This window comes from Trachurus japonicus, chromosome 16, assembly GCF_045865225.1.
Source record: "Trachurus japonicus isolate A0001 chromosome 16, Traja_1.0".
NCBI lineage: Eukaryota > Metazoa > Chordata > Actinopteri > Carangiformes > Carangidae > Trachurus > Trachurus japonicus.
In genome coordinates, this window is record NC_140922.1 from 25,869,213 (window position 1) to 25,888,100 (window position 18,888).

Here is an 18,888-nt window from a genome sequence, read left to right on the forward strand (position 1 = left end):
CTGGGGAGTACGCACGCGCGCACGCACACACACACCCACACACACAGACTCAGTGTACACAGACACACACAGACACACATCTTTGTGAACTTGGCTATAAACCCACAGAGGCATCTTGAACACTCACGCAACACACACACACAGAATCGTGCACAGAGTTATAATCATTCGCTGAAGCACTAGAAGAACACAACTAGTTCTCTCCAACACACACACACACACAGATACATGTATACAGAGTTGCAAAAAAAGTTCATGCAACACTTGGGCAGAAAACAAACACACACTCACACTGACTCTATGCAGAAGACACAAATGCAAACAGAACGACAACAAAACAATATCTCTTGCTTCTCAGCTTTTATCTCAACTGCCCCTCAGCCACAGTGTGCAAACACACACACACATAATCTCTCTCTCTCCCACAGACGCACACACACACACACACACACACACACACAAACCATCATCCACAGCAAGCACGTCCAGGATGCTGTATGGATTTTAGCAGCTTTGAAACAAGCTCCTCTGGAGGAGCTGGACTAAGGACGGATACAGTGGAGTCTCTGTCTATACATGACTCACCAACAATAACTGGATCAGCCCCTGATTCAAATACACACATTTTGCCATTTTTTCCCCCCAACCACCACTTAGCCTATAGTTTGCATATTCCCCAACACATATTTTGGATATCCCTATGTAGACACATACTGTAGACCCACACACACACACATGCACACACACACATGTCTGGTCCCTGGCAGGCTACCAACCCTGAGCAGATTACTGACCCTCAATCAATATCCACACCCACCAGAGGCTGATTAAACACAACAGAATGAGAGCAGAGGAGGAGGGAGAGGGAGAGGGAGAGGGAGAGGGAGAGGGAGAGAGAGAGAGAGAGAGAGAGAGAGAGAGAGAGGTCCTTAACTTTGAGAATACTTTACATTCTTTTGATAGTTGAATTATTGATAATCCTCCTCTATTGCTCAGTTTATGTAATCAAACTATAGAGTTAAAGTCAGATTGCATAACCTGACTCTTTTGAGAAGCTCCCTCCCCCACATTAACAACAATGTATGTGTGAGCAATGCATACATTTCTAATTACTCACATTCCTATAGAGTAGTGGTTCTCAAAGTCAAAGGGTCCTTGGGTGGGTTAAAGGGGGTCTCCAACTTTTTCTCAAAGTTTCACCAAATTTTTTCCCAAGAAATATTACATTTTTTTTTCCAGAAATTACTTGGAATTTTTTCCAAAATGCATGCCATTTGCAGTAATTTGAACGTACATTTTACATCTCAGAACAAATATTTGTGTATTTCTTACGTTTGTTTTTAAATTTTGTCCAACAGGGGGTCTAATTTGTGTCTGTTTAGGGGCCCTTGATGTAAAAAAGTTTGAGAACCACTGCTATAGAGAACCTAAGTCTGATTTATTTGTGGCTTTTGCCTGATAAGTTCCTGCATTTCTGTCTCTAACACCCGCCGTCCTCATCCTGACTCCCACCCCCCTCTTCCATCTTACCCCCGGAGCTGAGGTGTCAATCAATCTGTTGCCAGTTGCCCTGGTGAATCCCTGACTCCTCCTCCCCCTCCTCCTCCTGGCTCTGTCAGATTCCAACCTCACATGTCAATCAAGAGCATCCGCAGTGTTGATTGGCTGAGGCCTGATGCCCTGCTGTGTGAGCGTGTCTGTGTGTGTGTGCGTCAAGATCACTTACAATACCATAACAAAGATCTTCCATACCGTACGTACGTGTGGGATAAACATATGCTTTTCTAACATAATCTCTCAATGTAAGAATTATGGAAGTAAAGATGACAGTGGCATAATTTACCTTTGGAGGGGGTGAAATTTATCAGAGGGCCTGAGATAGATTTTAAACCAGCACTCAGTCTTCTCTCTACTCCAGGTTTGCTACTGGTGCAGACTCAAAGACACATTTTTGAGAAGAAGCCCCATTACATCCTTATTATCTCACAACTTTGTGTAGTCAATGTAATGAATATTGCAAGGGTTTATCTTAGAAAGCTTATTAGTGTGCTGTCTTTTTCTTCCTTCCTTCCTTTTTTTTCTTTCTACCCCTCTCTCTCTGTCTTTCTTTCATTCTTTCTTTCTCCCCTTCTCTGTCTCTATCAATCTACCTCCTTCTATCTATCCATGCCCCTCTCTCTGTCTCTTTCTTCCTTTCTTCCCCTCTCTCTCTCTTTCTACACCCTTTCTCTGTCTTTTTACTGATTTCTTTCTTTTTTTCTACCCCTCTCTCTGTCTTTCGCCCATAGAAAAACATTCATCTCTCAGCCTTCAAGTTTTATGTTTTAGCTTTAGCCTTTTTCAACATTGCCTCTGCAGTTTCTTCAGCTAACTCATTGTTTCAACAATTTCTTCAGCTCATTCAGCAATAGCGTCCAGCTGCTTTCAGCATTCACACTTATTTCCTGCAGGAAATGCTTTCTTTTTCTAGTTATTATTTAGCTTTCTGTTTAGCTCCACAAAATGACCAAATATATTTTATTCTGAGAAAAATGTACAACTCAGAAAATTGGTAAAGATTTCACAGAAGACGAGAAAGGATGGGGAGGAAGTGGTACATCTGCCCAGGGGAACATCTTTGATTTATTTTAAGTGCACCTCTGAGAGAAAATGGATAGAAGAAAAATATGTGATCTTTAAAAATATTTACACAAAGACATGTATCCTTTGGCTTATACAAGGACTTTTATTCTGAATGGATTCAAATGTCTTTCAAAAGGAGCTTATTATTACGATCAAGGACTGATGAGAGGTGTTTTATTCTGGTTGAGATCTAATTCTGATTATTATGGGACTGAAGGATGTGCTGAACAGTTTGGGCTGAAGCTGATGTTTTGTGCTTGTATTCAAAGAAGATTAAAAAAAAAACACATTTCACTCCCAAAATACAGCCGGTCTGTGCTCCTGCTGGTCTCCACAAACACACGTTGGTCAAACAGAGAGAACAAGTCTCTGCTGAAGGGATGAGCTTGTCTTGTTGTTGCAACCCAGTTGTGTGTCAGTGTTACTCCAAGCCTCATCAATCCCCGACATCTGTCTGAGTTTAACATGGACAACCCCACTTCACCTCGTCTCTTCCCTTCTCTCTCTCTCTCTCTGTTTCTCCCTCCATAAGCTCCCAGCCTCCCTCCAACTCCTCTCTCTCTCTCCAGTCACACATGAAAGCCTGCCTGACTTATGCCTGTCAAAGGAACATCCGTCACCATGAGGACAAGAGCTGAGAGGAAGGAGAGAGAGAGAGATACTTCCTGATAAGCCCAGTGAACACACACACACAACACACAAACAGAAACATACACACAATTACACCCACCAGTTCCCACTGCATGGGCCAGAGCGGGTCATTGAAGGTGAGGGACTGGTCACTCGTATTCTCCTCAGGCTGCCTGTCAGTTGCATGGTACCTCCTCTGGGAACCTGCAGCAGACGCACAGATCCATTACATGTGTGTGTGTACGTGTGTGAGTGCATGTGTGTGTGTTTTCTTGTCTTGAACTATGATTTCAGGAAGTCCCTGGTCACCAACCAATGGTGAAAGGCCTCCCAGATTGCCTTTCCCTCCAGTGAGGTGGAATACTGTTGGCAGATTACCATATCATTAGCATATCATTAGCATATCATTGCTGCAGCACAGCTTGGCTCGCTGTCTATGAATGTGCTATCGGCTCATCAAGGCCCGCACCTTTCTCTACATACACTACATGTCACACTCACTGCCTCTCTCTCTTTCTCTCTCTCTCTCTTTCCTCACATCCTGTTCCCCGGCACATCACTCCATCTCACTGCCGTTCACTCCTCTTCTCACGTACGATGGATGTGAACCAGTTTGTTTCATAATACACAGTATGCATTACAGGATTCACACATCAATATCACACCAATTGTTAATGGGGATCTCTCTGTCTGAACTTGCTGTAATAAAATGTTGCACACTAACACACATGAATGTATTTCTTTTGTATAAAATGGATTTTATGAAAGAATGTGGAGCCATTGACATGTATTAATCGTTGTTGGGGTTTTTTTCAATAGAAAATGTGTGAACTCATTGTTAACACTGGGAAAAAAAAATAGGGTCAATATAAGGAGGGCATTTGATTCATGCAGGGATATTACGCTTTATAAATCCCATCTCATCTTCACACTTTGTTTTACAACTGTGCAGTGCTCGGCAGTAATCTGTCATCATACTTTAATAACAGTGTAATATTAGTTATAGCATCAGGCTCTCCGAATGGATTCATTAAATTATTATTGTTTATTATTACTATGATTTGCTGGACAAGTGAGTTTCCCCTCGGATAAATCAAGGATCTACATATCTTGGAACCTTACCCTTTACCAGTATAGCAACAAGATGTTTATTATAGTTCACTTAATGGTCACCGGTGTCATTAATAAGGGTTTTCTGAATAAAACATATAGTTCTTTAATTAGGGGTGTAATGGTAAATGTACTGTTTCCTGAACCTTTCCATTCAGTATGCAACTTTCCGTGGTTCAGTACTCTCTGTGAACCGAGTAATTACTGACACATTAGCTTTCTACACTTTAATTAGGTCTTAGCATGTGAACATAAATTCTAAAATTAACCCATAGATGTCTGAGGCATATACACAGTGTTGTTAGAATGGCTAACACCAATGAAATACCAGAAATATAAGAGTCTCAGATGTTATTTAAAGATATCATTTGAGAGTCTTACAGGGTTTCCCACAGTGTGTAACTGACACTGAATCCAAGATTGGCTCTTAGATTGATCAGACAGGAAAACCACCGTATTATCTGATTGCAGTGTTACAGTTGTTTGGCACTATAATCCAGAGCTCTGTGTGGGACTGAATTGTGGGACCGAATCCAAAACAGACCCATGACAAACCTCCCTGGCCTTGATATGCATTTTAAATGCATTTTTAAACAAGAGAAAAAAAAGTGAGCACAGTCAGACTAGATCCAAACAGACCTGAGGATAATTGAGCCCAATCCAAAATGCAGTCGACCCAAACAGACTGTGATAGAGAGACCAGCAATACGGACAGTAGCATATTGCAGTTAACAAGAAGCCATGATAGAAAAGCACTTGTCTAAAAAAAATGAACACAGTCGTATCTAGTAACAGAAAAAAATAATATTAATATAATAAACATATGCGTCACAACATACCACAAACAAAACAATGAGCATAGCGCTGCTACACCGAGGCCCTGCCCTACAAATTCTATACACCCCATCTATGGGAACATATGTGTTTGCTAAGGTATATCATTATATTTTTTTCAGTGAGAATGAAATGTTAAACTTGCTATTTTTCCAGTATGCATATCATTCAACCTACCATTGTACCAATAGTGCTAATATTGATATTAATAATGGTATCGTGTGCTTTAAAAGCTACATTGAGGCTTGTTCCTTCTGCCAAGAAACAGTGTTTGGAAAGAAGACTGAAACATTTAAACTGGCACACACAATAATGAACACTGGCAGCTTTTTATTCAGAAATACTAAGAAACATTTGATTTTAAAAGTCCATTCAGGTCAAAATGGACAAGTGCATTCCTCTTTCTGTCTCTCCCCTCATTTATGAATAAACACAACTGCAGTGTACATTTTGTCTTTTCATCCTTCTCTCTCGTCCTCATTTCTCCGTTGTCTGTCAGAGCAGCAGCTGAGTGAGGACGAGAACAGCAGGATGTGAGCCAGGACATTCTTGAACAAACACATCCAGCACTTGCCAGTGCACGCACATATTATACAAGGATATGCATATGACTGGATTTAAAGGTATACACATGTATGGCGTAAGATTTTAAACAGGCATAAGACAGCTGCTGTTTAACTGGTTTCATCAAACAGGATCATTGCCACAAAGCGGAAAAAAAATATATAATAACAATAATATGTAACTTTTCCGCACTGAAATGTCTGGAAATGTTGGACAATGACGACACTATGACTATATGAGATGTGTAAGGACATTATCCCAAACGTTTCAGGAAATATAGAAAAAATCGGATAGTAAATGACGTCATATGGCCTATGTCTGTATTGTGGACTTTTATCCAGTTTAAAGGCACAATTTGATAAACTATTTTTTTCAGGCCATGGCCATTTTCAACCAGATGATGCATTTAAATCATCACATGTCTGGATCTTAAGGAATCAGAAAAAAAGGCTGAGCAAATGTTAAGCAGCCTGACACTGTAAACCACTTCTAAAACTAAAGTATCTAGATATTCAGCTGGAAGAAAGACTCAACTACTTAAAAAGGTAGTAAATTGAGCAGGTAAAAAGTGCCTCTGGTATCACTGCCATCCTGTGGATTTCTAACACTGCAAACTAATTTGTTGTGTTACACTCAGGTTGCAGCTATCCAAAACCTTTGAAACCCACAATGTAGTTACTACAAGTATTTTTAAAGCCGTGAATACATGGTAATTTATTCACAAGAGCTTTATTTTTGACACGTTTTTCTTTCTCACTTTTATTTTGCTCTCACCCGTGTAAATAATCACATTCTGAGTGTATCTTCTTCTGCCTGTTTGTACACAACACATTACACTAATACAGTGTTTGAAAAGCTTTGAAACTGTTGTTGAGTCACTTGCAAAATAATAAGCCAAAAAGTCAAGAATAAATGTATCTCGAAGCTTAATTAAAGCTAGCGTGTTTTACTGAAACAGCCCAGACTTTGAGGAAGATTTGAGAGAGCTATAAAATGAAAAACTGTCATAACTGTCTCATCTCATTCGATATACAGTACTTCTACTCATCTATTTTCTTTCAACAGCATGTTTTCAGCCCTCGACCCAACCTCGAGAGATTGAATGTACTGCTTACAGTTCTCACTGTAACACGATGGAGTTACTGGATCATTATTATCACTAGGAATAAGCTGGAGATCCTTTTCTTTGTGTTCTTAGCGGGTAGATTTCCTGACAGGAGGCTCTGCTCTGAGACAGTCTGCAAAGGGTCTGCTGTCTGTCTGCTGTCTCGAGGACATTCATGTATTTGGATTACATCTGCAGCGGAGGACTTCTCCGCTCACTCTCCTCTTTGGAGTTTGTTCTTCCGTCTTCAGCTGAATACATACAGTATAGTAGCTACATTCTTCCTCTCCTCTCTGCAGATGGTGTATGTTAAAGGTGGATGGGAGGTAGTCAGGTTGTCAGTCTCTTTTCTCTATAAGTAAATGTACTGTACATGTAACGGTTTCAAAAGTTTGACACTTTGCTGCATGAATCTCATTGTTTTAAACAATTAGTTGTCACTCAACCTATATGTCCACACTTCCAGGCCTGACCTTAATGCAATCCTGTTACATGACATAATTAACTCTAGCAACAATTATTGCTAGATACATCACAACACTAGAAAGATAATCAATGTATTATTACATATATAACAATATATCAGTCTGTTAGCATAGCTGTTAATCTGTCAAACCTCATACTTGCCTTTAAAATGAATTAAACAACGGAGGCTTAAAAAGCTTGAAATATATCCTGTACCTGATGTACTCCATGCATATCTGTTGTTTACATGGTCCTCCCATCTCTCCGTTTCCTTCTGTTCCCTTATAGCACATTTTATAGCAGGAATTCATTCATTGTTGTCTTTCACATTCTTTAGGATGTTTCCCCTTCGCTGAGCCCCAGGTGTTCTGGCACCTTGGTGTGAAATGAATAGCTGTTGTCCATCGTTCAATACCTCCAATCCTTTTTTTATTTTGACCAATGAATGCCAAGACTGCATGATGTCAACTGTATTCACTCATGCCACTGACTCAAGGGTCAACACATGGCTTTACCTCCTGGTCAGGTTGGAGCCAAGAAAACCTACTTTTTGTAACATGTGGGAAACCTTAAGGCTCGCAAAATCACATCTTGTGTTATATGTTAGAGACAAATGCAGATGTGAACCCAAGTTCAAGGTAGAAAATAAAAGGAAAAAATTGAACTTACTGTTAATGACACTGTGTTTCAGTCCCGTCACAGGAACCCGCTTTTCTCTGTAATACCTGAGCTGCCTCTGAACCCAGAGAACCTGTGAATCACAACACAAATTACTTTAAGGACAATATGACACAATACTGATGTGGCCAACTGTAAAAAATAAGAGAAATGTAGTTTTTATTTTGGGTGCAAAACTACAAAAACTCCTTAATCTGATGTTTGTTTTCAGCTTACACTGTAAATTTAGCATCCACGGCTTCTACAGTCTGGTTTTTGCTTTTCATGGCTTTGTGTATAACATTGTGCATTTATGAGGTTATACAAAGAGCAAAAAGCACAGATGAAATAAAATGTTTTGGTTGTTTCCACTTCAAAACAGAGGGAACTCCGCAGCACAGTGAGAGTTGGGTATCTTTATGGAGGAGAGTAAAAGGCTTCCTCTTCATTAGTTCAAAGTGTACTCGCTTGCTCTGTCCTTTGCAGTCCCATTGTCCTGGGTTAAAAGCAAGAAAAACACCCCTGCCTCACCTACACCTCTGTCCTCCACGGCACACACACGCACAAACACGCACACTGGTTCTTTCATAGGCTGCTGCTTGCGGCTTTGATCTGATAAGAGGCTGGTCCTTGTGAAGGTGGGTGCACTAAATCAAACAACAGATCACAGACACACACGCAGACACACACATATCAGTGTCAGTCCACTATTGTCCTCTTACACTTAAATCAGAGTGAAAGAGGTTGAAAATAAATACTATTGAGAGGCGGCTGCAGTCTTTTATGTCCTAAAAGCCTGCTTGCTTTATTCCCCCTTCATGTTCTTCAATTAGACTCAATTAACAGCAGCAGCCTGGAGCCGGTCTGAACGAGCCAAGGAGTGGATGTGATACTTTTACAGTTGTGCAGATGTAATCAAACGGCTGTTTATATTAAACTGAACATAGCTTGATTTAGGGTGAGGCTAAATTGAAAAAAAAAAAAAAAAAAAGCTCAGTCTAATACTTAAATGTCTAATTAACAAGAGAGCCAGAGTCATTATCCTCCATTTACACACTTACAGTGTAAACTACTAGACATTTTAAAGACAAACATCAAGTTTTACATTTAAATTCACTGTATCAATAGGCCTATATAATAAGTGATCTCTCATAAACAAATACATGGCTGCACTTAAAAGTACATTCACATACTGTAGATCCAACCAGTTCTTTTCTAGCCTGGCTCTCGCCAGACCCTTGTAGTTCCGCAAAGCTACGCTGAGCTCCACACAAGGGTCTGGGACTGCTCCATAGGCGATTCATTTCAGAAGGCGGGGCCTTGTAAAAAAATCTTGTATGTGATTGGATAAACCACTTGTCCGTTATCTTGAATGACGTGCTACTTCAGCCACTCACTGCGAGCCGCCATTGTTGTTTGACTCAAACAGTCGCTTCAGCGCTACGTCACACCTCAGAAAGTCCCGCCCGGCGATCCTGATTGGTTCATTATTTTTTGCTCCGGGGAAGAAGTTTGCATTGGCCTCGAGTCCAGACCCTTGTGTGAAGCTGAGCGTAGCGCCTCTGGCGTAGCTTTGCGGAACTACAAGGGTCTGGCGAGAGCCAGGCTAGTTCTTTTCTAGGGCATTTTCAATGATGACGGGCAGGAATCACAGTATACAACACAAGAACAATATGTTCCTATGAGGAAGTGTGGACTAAACTAAGTGCAACAGCTCAAACTTCATTTGGGTCATGAGTGTATCTTTTTGTAATGTGGCATTGCTGCCAATTAAAGAACTGGTTTTAACCATGTGTGGCTAATGAGCCTGGATCACAGTGGTCCTTCATTCAGATATTGCAAATGCATATTAATTTATCATGAGAGCAAAGTCAACTCTTTTTAATGTTCCACCTGTGGACGTTTACAAACTAGTCGCCGTGTGCACATGAGCTCAGACTACAGCTGCTCTCCAGGCAGGAAACCTGTATATTGAGAGATGCTGCATGCTCTGAAAATGATCTGATCATGTGCACAACTGAATTTCAGACTCTCACACAGCAAACAGGAGTTTGGTTTATCCTGATCCTTAGTCTGCATAAACACATCCTTGTCACACATCCAACTTAGTCTATTATAATGTCTGTGTTTTCCCAAAATGCATACAATCGATCCAGAAACTGAAGACATGGGAGCTATACAATCACCCTTATAAATATCTACATGGTATAACTTACAGCAATAACAAGAATGTGTGTGTGTGTGCATGTGTGTGCATGTGTGTGCGTGTGTGTGTGTGTGTGTGTGTTCTAACTACCTTGTAAAAACCCCTCCAGCCCCTCCCTCCTCTCCAGGAGCAGCCAGGACACAGTGATCAATACACATGATAGGGAGCTAATCGCTCTCTGTCAAACCAGCTCCTGCCAGCTACTAATGGCACACACTCACAAGGGAGTGTCTGTGAATGTGTGTGTGTGTGTGTGTGCGTGTGTGTAGGCGTGGGCCTTAATGGCAGATTGAGACTCTTTAGGGAGTGTTGCTCAAGGTTAGACTCAGGGGACAAGGGGCAATTGACCACACTGTCTGTGACACTGACCCCTCCACTGTCAGCGCATTCATCATCCAGCTGTGACATATAGGCCGCACACACACACACACACAAAAAGTTCAGCACACTTACTATATAAAAAAAGGCCAGTGTAAAAGCACTGAGGAATGACATCACCAAACTGAAAAAAAAAGCGCACTTTATAAATGAAACTTCTCTCAGTGGCTGCCCAACACATGTTGCAATACAAAGCAAGCTGATGCAACTTCAGTGTCAAACACAAAAGACGCTGACAATTCTCTTTTCATAACAAAAAGTCTAGCTAAATGGAAAGAGAAAGAGACACAGGGGGAACAAGGTTTGAGATCAATAAAGAAAGACAGGGCAGCGTGTATAAAGAAATAAACTTGTTTGGGAAAAATCATTTTCCAGCAGTGTGGAAGGAAAATAGAGCAGTGTAGCACTTGCATGATTGAGCGGCTGAGGTACCACTGACAGAGACACAATCTGAATGAATGTGCGGAGGAGGAGGAGAAGAAAGACAGTAAGACGGGAGGAGTAAAGGTGTGTGAGTATGTGTGTGTGTGTGTGTGTGTGGGTTCATAGACGCCCTATGATGAATATGTGTGTGCACGAATACGGCTCTATAGAATAGAAAGGTGGTGGAGAAACAGAAGAAGTGTGTGCGTGTGTGTGTGTGTGTGTGGTGCTCGTGCGTGCGTGCAAAACACTCCCATGTCCCTACATGAATGAGTGGAGTGGTGGATGGCAGGCAGCTGCAGCAGTGTGATACCAGCCGAGCTGCACAGATATCAGCTCTGACATTTTGGGCTTCGCTACCCACCCACGGCCCCCTGGGAAAGTGATGGTGATGGCAGCGGCAGTGGCCACATGCCCCCATCCCACCCCCTCCTCTTTCTCTCTCAAGCTCCTCACCACCTTCCTTCCCGCTGCCTGTCAATCACTACACTGTGCTTCCTGACGCTCTCCTGTCGGCCCTGCTCTGGTCTGGTCTGGTCTGGTCTGGTCTGGTCTGGCCGCCCCTCATTACGCCACGCAGCAGCAGTGAATGCACCGCGTGACCCGGCGCAGTCGCCAGCATCCAGAGACCCTGACGCACTGCTGATCCTTATCCGGTCCTCGACCCCTCCCACCAACTCCCTGCCTCGCCATTCAATCTCCCATCTCTACCTGCCAGACTGACAGCCTGGCCAGGACCACAGAGAGGAAAAAAAAAAACACAAGACGGAGGTGAGGGATTGTGTGTGTGTGTGTGTGTGTGTGTGTAATACCGTCCACCAACCTGAAGATTAACAGTGAGACATGTTTTAAAAAAAAGAGTGTGAGCTCTACGGCGGTGAGCGGTAAGGGGAAGGAGAGGGAGAATTGCATAAAGTGAAAGCGAGGAGAAAGATAACAGATACACCCTGGCCCCTCCTCTAGTCTTCTTCTAGGGCACCTCTTGGCCTCCTCTCCCTCCTTCGCCTCAGCCTCCTCCCTTCACCAACCCCCTCCCCGCCCACCCCCAGGCCCTCTGGTGTGTTGCTCACTCCATTGTGTCAGCCTTCAGAAGTGCTCAGTTTGAGTGGCAGGCCGTCACAGATCAGTTCCCTGCTAAAGCGGCCCGGCAGGCCGGGGTGACGGGCCAGGAAGGGATCTAAGTGGGGTTTATCAGCGCTTCTTAACGCCTCTCCGGCTCCCTGACACAAAAGAGAGGGGGTATTAAACATCTAAAGCAAACCAAAAAGCGTGAAAGCTCCTTATAGGGCCGCGGGATTGCAGATGTGACTTGAGTCTTAAAAAAAAAATAGCCCAAAAGAAAAAAAAAAAGAGAAGAAGAAAAATAAGGGGAGGAAAAAAAGCACACAAACGCTTCAGCAGAGAGGAAGCACTGAGGGGAAATTCAAATGTTTTTTCTGTCCTGTGTGGAGAGAGGAGTGGCTGAGAGAGAGAGAGAGAGAGAGAGAGAGAGAGAGAGAGAGAGAGAGAGACATCTGTAGCATCACGATGGAACCAGCTAAGTGAAAACTAGCTTAATAATGCTTCACAGTCCCCTGTTTTGTTCATGACACTGATGAATGTAATGAGCTTAAATATAGAGTACAGCCCAAACAATGACACTAATGACATTAAAGGGATAGTTCAAACATTTTGGCAAATTGGCCCATTGCCATAATCCCTATAGTTTTAGGAGTAGGTTCGTTACCTTTAATTGAACCTTTATATTTTTAGAACGGCGGAGCAGAGCCGCGAGCTGCTCAGAGCTACGCTACAGAGGCTCATGTGATTTCTTGGTTTCCCTCATCAAACTCATCAAATACACAATCCAACAACTCCAAAATCTACCATGCTGTGAGATAATAACGGAATGTTACGAGACGGTTGTTGGAGTTGTTTTCGAGGCAAATACTGAGACTGTCTGCCGAAAAACTGCCCCCGACAGTAACGTGCATCAAAACACAACTCCGTCTCATAACGTCCCATTATTATCTCATAGCGTGGTAAATGTGCAGGTCACAACTTGTCCACGAGAGCGTTTTGGAGTTGTTGGATTGTGTATTTGATGAGGGAAACCAAGAAATTCCATGAGCCTCCGTAACGTAGCTCTGAGCAGCTCGCGGCTCTGCTCCGCCATTCTAAAAATAGCTTGCACCGACAATTAAAGGTAACAAACCTACTCCTAAAACTATGGGATTATGGCAATGGGCCAATTTGCCAAAATGTTGAACTATCCCTTTAAAGATTGTGGATGTACTGTAGATTATGTGTATGTCTCTGAATTATTTTATTATACCTGGAAAATCTACTGCTGCACTATGACCAGACTAAAAGTAATTTGCTAACTCCAGCTAACTCTGCATTGGATCATAAACAAAAAAATGCTTTTATCGAAGACAAAGAGTTGGAATTATCATTAATTGAATAGATTGGAGGTGGGAATTCCTCTTAATTAGCTGCAGTGAGAGCACTTTCTCACATAATAAATCCAGACGTGTTGCTGCGAGACAAACACAGGTGTAAATAATAACATGAATGACGACATGTGTGCTCTGGCTCACTGTCAGCCTCATGGCCCCTTAATACAACAGAGCCATTATTAATGTTATTGGTAGCTGTTATTGATGCTAATGGTCATTTGTGCTTCTTCTGCAATAGCCATTAAAATCCCTGTTGTGACAAAAACCTCATTTGATTTGTGTAACAATGTGGAACTTTGCTGACCACACTTTTACTCATAAAAACACTCTGACCTGCATTACCATCAAGATCCAAAATGGCTTTTATCGCCATCAGCCATGTAAGGTAGGCGGATGATTCAATCTTGCATCTGCATCTACATGTAATTCAAACCCCTTCAGATGAGGGGAACAGACACACACACCCATGAAAACATGTGTGTTATACACGCAGGGTCAGGCTCTTAGACCGCAAGCATGGTTGGCCATTCTCCAAATGTCCCACAGTAACATAACACACCGCTGCTTAACAAATCTAATCTTGGCTGAATCAGTAACATCTAGCAGTAAAATAACATGCAACTGCTCATGTTGCACTAGCCCACAGCCTGAAATACAGGTGAGAGACTATACGCCTTTTTAAACACAGACTGAATGAGCTGATCATATGAGTTTCCACATATAATATTAGATAACTGAGGTCGAAATCACTTAGACCCGCAAAACCTTACTCTAAAGTCAGAAGCAATATGGGCTTTGGGCACTTGGGAATCATCATCATCATCATCATATTGCATCTTCAGTGACAACGTTGCATTGCATGGCTGTAATTTTCCAATCTATTACATACAACACAAAGCATTGCACTACTTCTTTGTTCCTTCTGGGGGGATATTATAGGGCAATATGTCTTAAGACTCAAAATGGGGATTTTCAGATAATTATTTGGGGAATTGAGTAGATTTAATATAATACAAAAACTGCTGCTGTTCTTTTTTCCTCACTGCCAACTGCTCTAAACATGCATACATTATATTAGTAAGCCAAAAGGAGGCGGAGCCATGTTTAAATAAGTGATTGACTGATTTCTAGTTATGGGAAAACTGGTCGACTCTTACATAACTTTATTCAGTTTCTCAGTATACATCAAAGGCAGCTTAACAGCACTTCTGCTGTGTGTGTGTCTTTGATTCCTCTCAGCACTGAAAACCTTGCAAGTTAAAGCCGCAACAATCAGACGTGGCATCTAAACAGCTGCAGCTTAGATTCATTTAAGACAAGGAAATACACCGTATTCAAGCACAGACGTCAGAAGACTGGGACTTACTGTGAACAGCAGTATTTTGTGTGTGTGCGTTAAGTGTGTATAGCACACCAGTAGGGACCAGTGTGTTTGTGTCAGAAGCTGACAGGGGTTTAGTATGTGATACATTTTGTAAAAGGTCAGTGGAGAGTTGAGCCAGAGACATAACTGTTTGTTTGAAAATGAAACTTCCAACAGGTAAGACAGCCGGGAGAGTGGGGGAGAGGGTCACTGAGGAGAGGAGGAGCCTGAAGTAAATGAGGTAGAGGGAAAAGAGCAAACACTGAGATGACCCCACTGTTCTGTCACACCTCACCCCTGTGGGTGTGTATGTGTGTGTTAACTGAGCTGTGGTTGCATAACCCTTAATTATTGTTTTAATATATATAATTAAATTCTTTTCTTTTTTGTCTTGTACTTTCTTTATTCTTTTTTTTCTTGCTTTTAACTGTATGTTTAATGTTTACAATTTTGTATATTCTGGATTATTCTAATTTTAAAAATTTTTATGTTTTTATGCTGTTTTATGCTGTTCTTTTTCCATTTCTAGTCCTAACTGTTCAATGTTTTGTCTTTATGTAAAGCACATTGATTGCCCCTTGATATGAAATATGCTACAGTATAAAGATGCCCTGCCTTGCGTGTCTGTGCTCCTGTACGTCCACTGTTAACGTGCGCATGTCTGTTGGCATGTGAATGCTTTCTGTGTGTGTGTGTGCATGCACGCGTGTGTACTGTGTCTTTCTCTGTGTGTTATCTCGGACCCCTCACATGTTTAGGTTGAGCTGTTTTTTTTCCACAGACTTGCTAATTATGTCATTAGCGGCACTATTAAAACAACAGCTTATTGTTGCTTTGCTGACAGAGGGTCACATCAGCCGGGATCACATGGAGGCAAACCCACCCCCTTCTCCTCTGAGAAACCACCATGGACCTCCATTCTCTGTGTGTGTGTGTTAACAGGAAGCTGTTATAAAGCCCGCAGAGCCCCATTCCTATGCACTGTACTGTTTTACCTCAACAAGTGCAGATGCCACTGACTTATGGAGGGTGTTTGTTATTCTTCTGTTATGTAACACAAGATAGATTTTTCTTCTTAAATAATTATTTCCATCAAGTAAGTTGTCTGGTATTTTAAAATTAATAAATCAATTGTTAGCCTTGGTGTCACATCATTATCTACACTTGTGTGACAAAGATGAAGCTTACCGGGAACCTATGATGCAGCTCATAACATATACAGTATGCTATAACATATTTTTCAACCAAGTGTAGTCACAATAACACGTTAAGCCTCCTATATATCACATAAATCAATAACATGTGCAAACCACTAATGAAGCTAATATCAATTTCTGGCACATTTCATTTGACTACATCATACAAGTAGCAGATTTTCTCAGCTTTAAGATATTAGGAAGAACCGAGTCACACACAGTGACCGGTTGTAGTATTAACGTGATCCAGCAGCCGTGTCATGTGGCTTAAACGGCCTGATTTCACTGAGATCACGTCAGATGCGCCACATACAATATGGGAAATTTGCTTGACAGTTTATTTTTGACTTTGGAAACAGCAGTATACAGAACGACACGATCTTAAGTCAAGGTCAAATCGATCTGGAGCTTTCAATTTCATCACAGTCTTCATCACCAGATCAAGTTAACTTATTTGGCATTGAACTATAGAGAGTGAAACATCTGGAGGAGTTTTAACTACATGAATTGGACGGAAACCTAAAAATGATAACTCTGTGATACAGTTTAACACTCCAGAAGTAAGTGGACCTTGAGTGGAGTGGGGGGCAATTCAGATGCCATCTGAACCAGCTACAGATCTTTTTCATTCAGTTTTCTCTACCTCCCATCAGGAGGAGTCAAAGGGTACAGATGACCCCCGTCCAAGATGTTGTATACACATATAAAGATGTATACTAACCTATATGAATGTGTGTTGAAAACCCATTTCAGAGGTGTTATACGACACCCACACCCTGCTGTTACAGAGAAAATAGTGCGGTCGAAACACTTGACCAGTGAGGTGTCACTCTCTCCCCCTCTCTCTGTCACAAACACACTGACGAAGCCGCCTGTTAACTGAATATTTGTTCCTTCAACCCACATGAATACTGAAAAATATTTTCAGATTCAAAAAGGTGCTCATCCTCCCGAGGAGGCACAAAGACAAAGTGTTAGCAAAACAGAGTAACTATCTACACACACTTAAGAAAACACGCGTGGGGAGGCTGAACAGTTCGACCACTGTGCGATTAGCGATCCAATTAATTTGCTCCCTACATTTCCAGGCTGCAACTATATATACTGCTGCTGTGGCAACTGAAGCAGCAAGACAGGATGAGGGAGGGATAGCTGTAGCTAATGAAGAGAGATGCAGGAGAAGAGGAGGTGGAGGAGGAGGAGGAGGACAGCAGCCAACATGCTGCTCTGGGGTGTGGGCAGAAGCAAATGGTGAGATTGACAGCAAAAAGCAACACAATGGAGCTGTATATGTCCACCAATAAACTTTGTCCCCCTGTCCAAAATGCCTACTGGATGATCTGGGCATATATCACTACAAACTGTCATACAGAGAGCGTTTCAGTTTGGACAGCACTGCAGTTACCTCTGCAGCTCTAGTGAAAGCAAAGTTTAAAAGGAACCAAACACTGATGCTGTCACTTCTCAATCAACATTTACTTTCCAATGAAAGGATGAAATGAAAAAGTTTGATGATGAACTCAACAGCAGGTCAAAGACAAAGAGAGAGGAGCTGCAGCTTCTGCACACGCTGCCATTTTGGGTTTAAGGTCATGTTACATCGACATCTGTGTAGATTTAAAGAGGGGATTTTAATTTTGAGGATGATCTGTTTGTTGCAGTGACAACATGAGGCGAATATGTCAAAACTACGGACAGGAAAGGTGTCTGACCTTTCATTCTGGCTTCAGATGATGCAACCTGGATATCATTCCTGATGTTCCTGCAGGACACAGTTTAGTCCACAGGTGGTTTAGCCAATGATAAACCAGTAACTGAACCTACTTTACAGGTTAAAATACTTCAAACTTTATATGCAATTGGTATTTTTACCGTGTTGCTAGAACTAGGTTATAAAATATGTTTTAACCCTAAAACACAGTTCCCGAACCTGACATAACAGTGGGGTTTCCACATTCAACCCATTAACTACTCCCCTAATGCCTCCCTGTCCAAATGTGAAGGAAAACCTACAAAAGCCTTCAGGTAATATAAAATAAAAAACATAAAATGCCCTCTCTAGAGCAAGTGCAGCAGGACAGCACGATGGAGCAGGACCTGATATGTATGTAATATATGAAGGCTTCATTCTAAGCTGCTGCGAACACAACGATTTATAGCCTCAGCTGATTACACATAATGAAAACACATTTATGAATATTCATTGCTGCCAATGGATCGGGGCTAAATCCTATACACTTAGTCCTTTAAGCTAACATTAACTCTGTCTCAACCTTACAACCTACCAACCCTTTTGCATGGTGAAGCAGTTAGTGAGCTCTATAATGTTCCTCACCTGCCATGCGATGCAAAGTTCAGTGAGTGATGCAGAGTGAGAAGTAGCTTGTAGGATTGTTTATACAATGGTCTGGTCAGAGGTGGGTGGCACCAGTAGAGCTCAGGCGTCAGGACCTGGCAGCCGGCCAGATGCTGTAGCTAACACACTGTAATTGTGTTTGGCAACACATAACCTGCCATAAATATTTCTTCCATAAAACTATTACAATATTGACTGTTTTCAGGCTAGAAATGCAATTAAAGTGGATTACATTAGTCTGGTTGGTTTTAGGACAAGAAAATAATCATCTAATTAAGGAGGATTTTCTATTTTCTCGATACTGGGGGGAAAAAAAAGACTTCACGTAAGACAAAACAACCAGCTAACGAGGCTCAATGGAAAGGTGTTTAAGAATGCAACAGTGTAAAGAGATGCAACATCTAAGTGTGCAATTGTTCATTATCGCAAAGCATTATTTGTGCAATCCATTAAATTTAAGACTCATTATGAAATGTGGGACATTTTGGGGGTGCAAATTCATTTTCACCTAAAGTTACCATGGTAGAAAAGTAATTAAAGT

At 41.7% G+C, this 18,888-nt stretch overlaps 1 protein-coding gene across 3 annotated transcripts in view; it reads right to left on the reverse strand.

Annotated features, from left to right (window-relative positions):
• Positions 1–18,888, reverse strand: part of LOC146972504 (neuroendocrine convertase 1-like) — a 167,721-nt gene that overhangs the window by 128,326 nt on the left and 20,507 nt on the right. For all 3 annotated transcript variants that reach the window (XM_085802855.1, XM_085802854.1, XM_085802853.1), the window contains 2 exons: positions 8,000–8,081; positions 3,353–3,456 (listed from right to left, as the gene is read on the reverse strand). In XM_085802855.1, the coding sequence (XP_085658981.1) occupies positions 3,353–3,456; positions 8,000–8,081 (186 nt within the window). The remainder of the gene's footprint in view (positions 1–3,352; positions 3,457–7,999; positions 8,082–18,888) is intronic.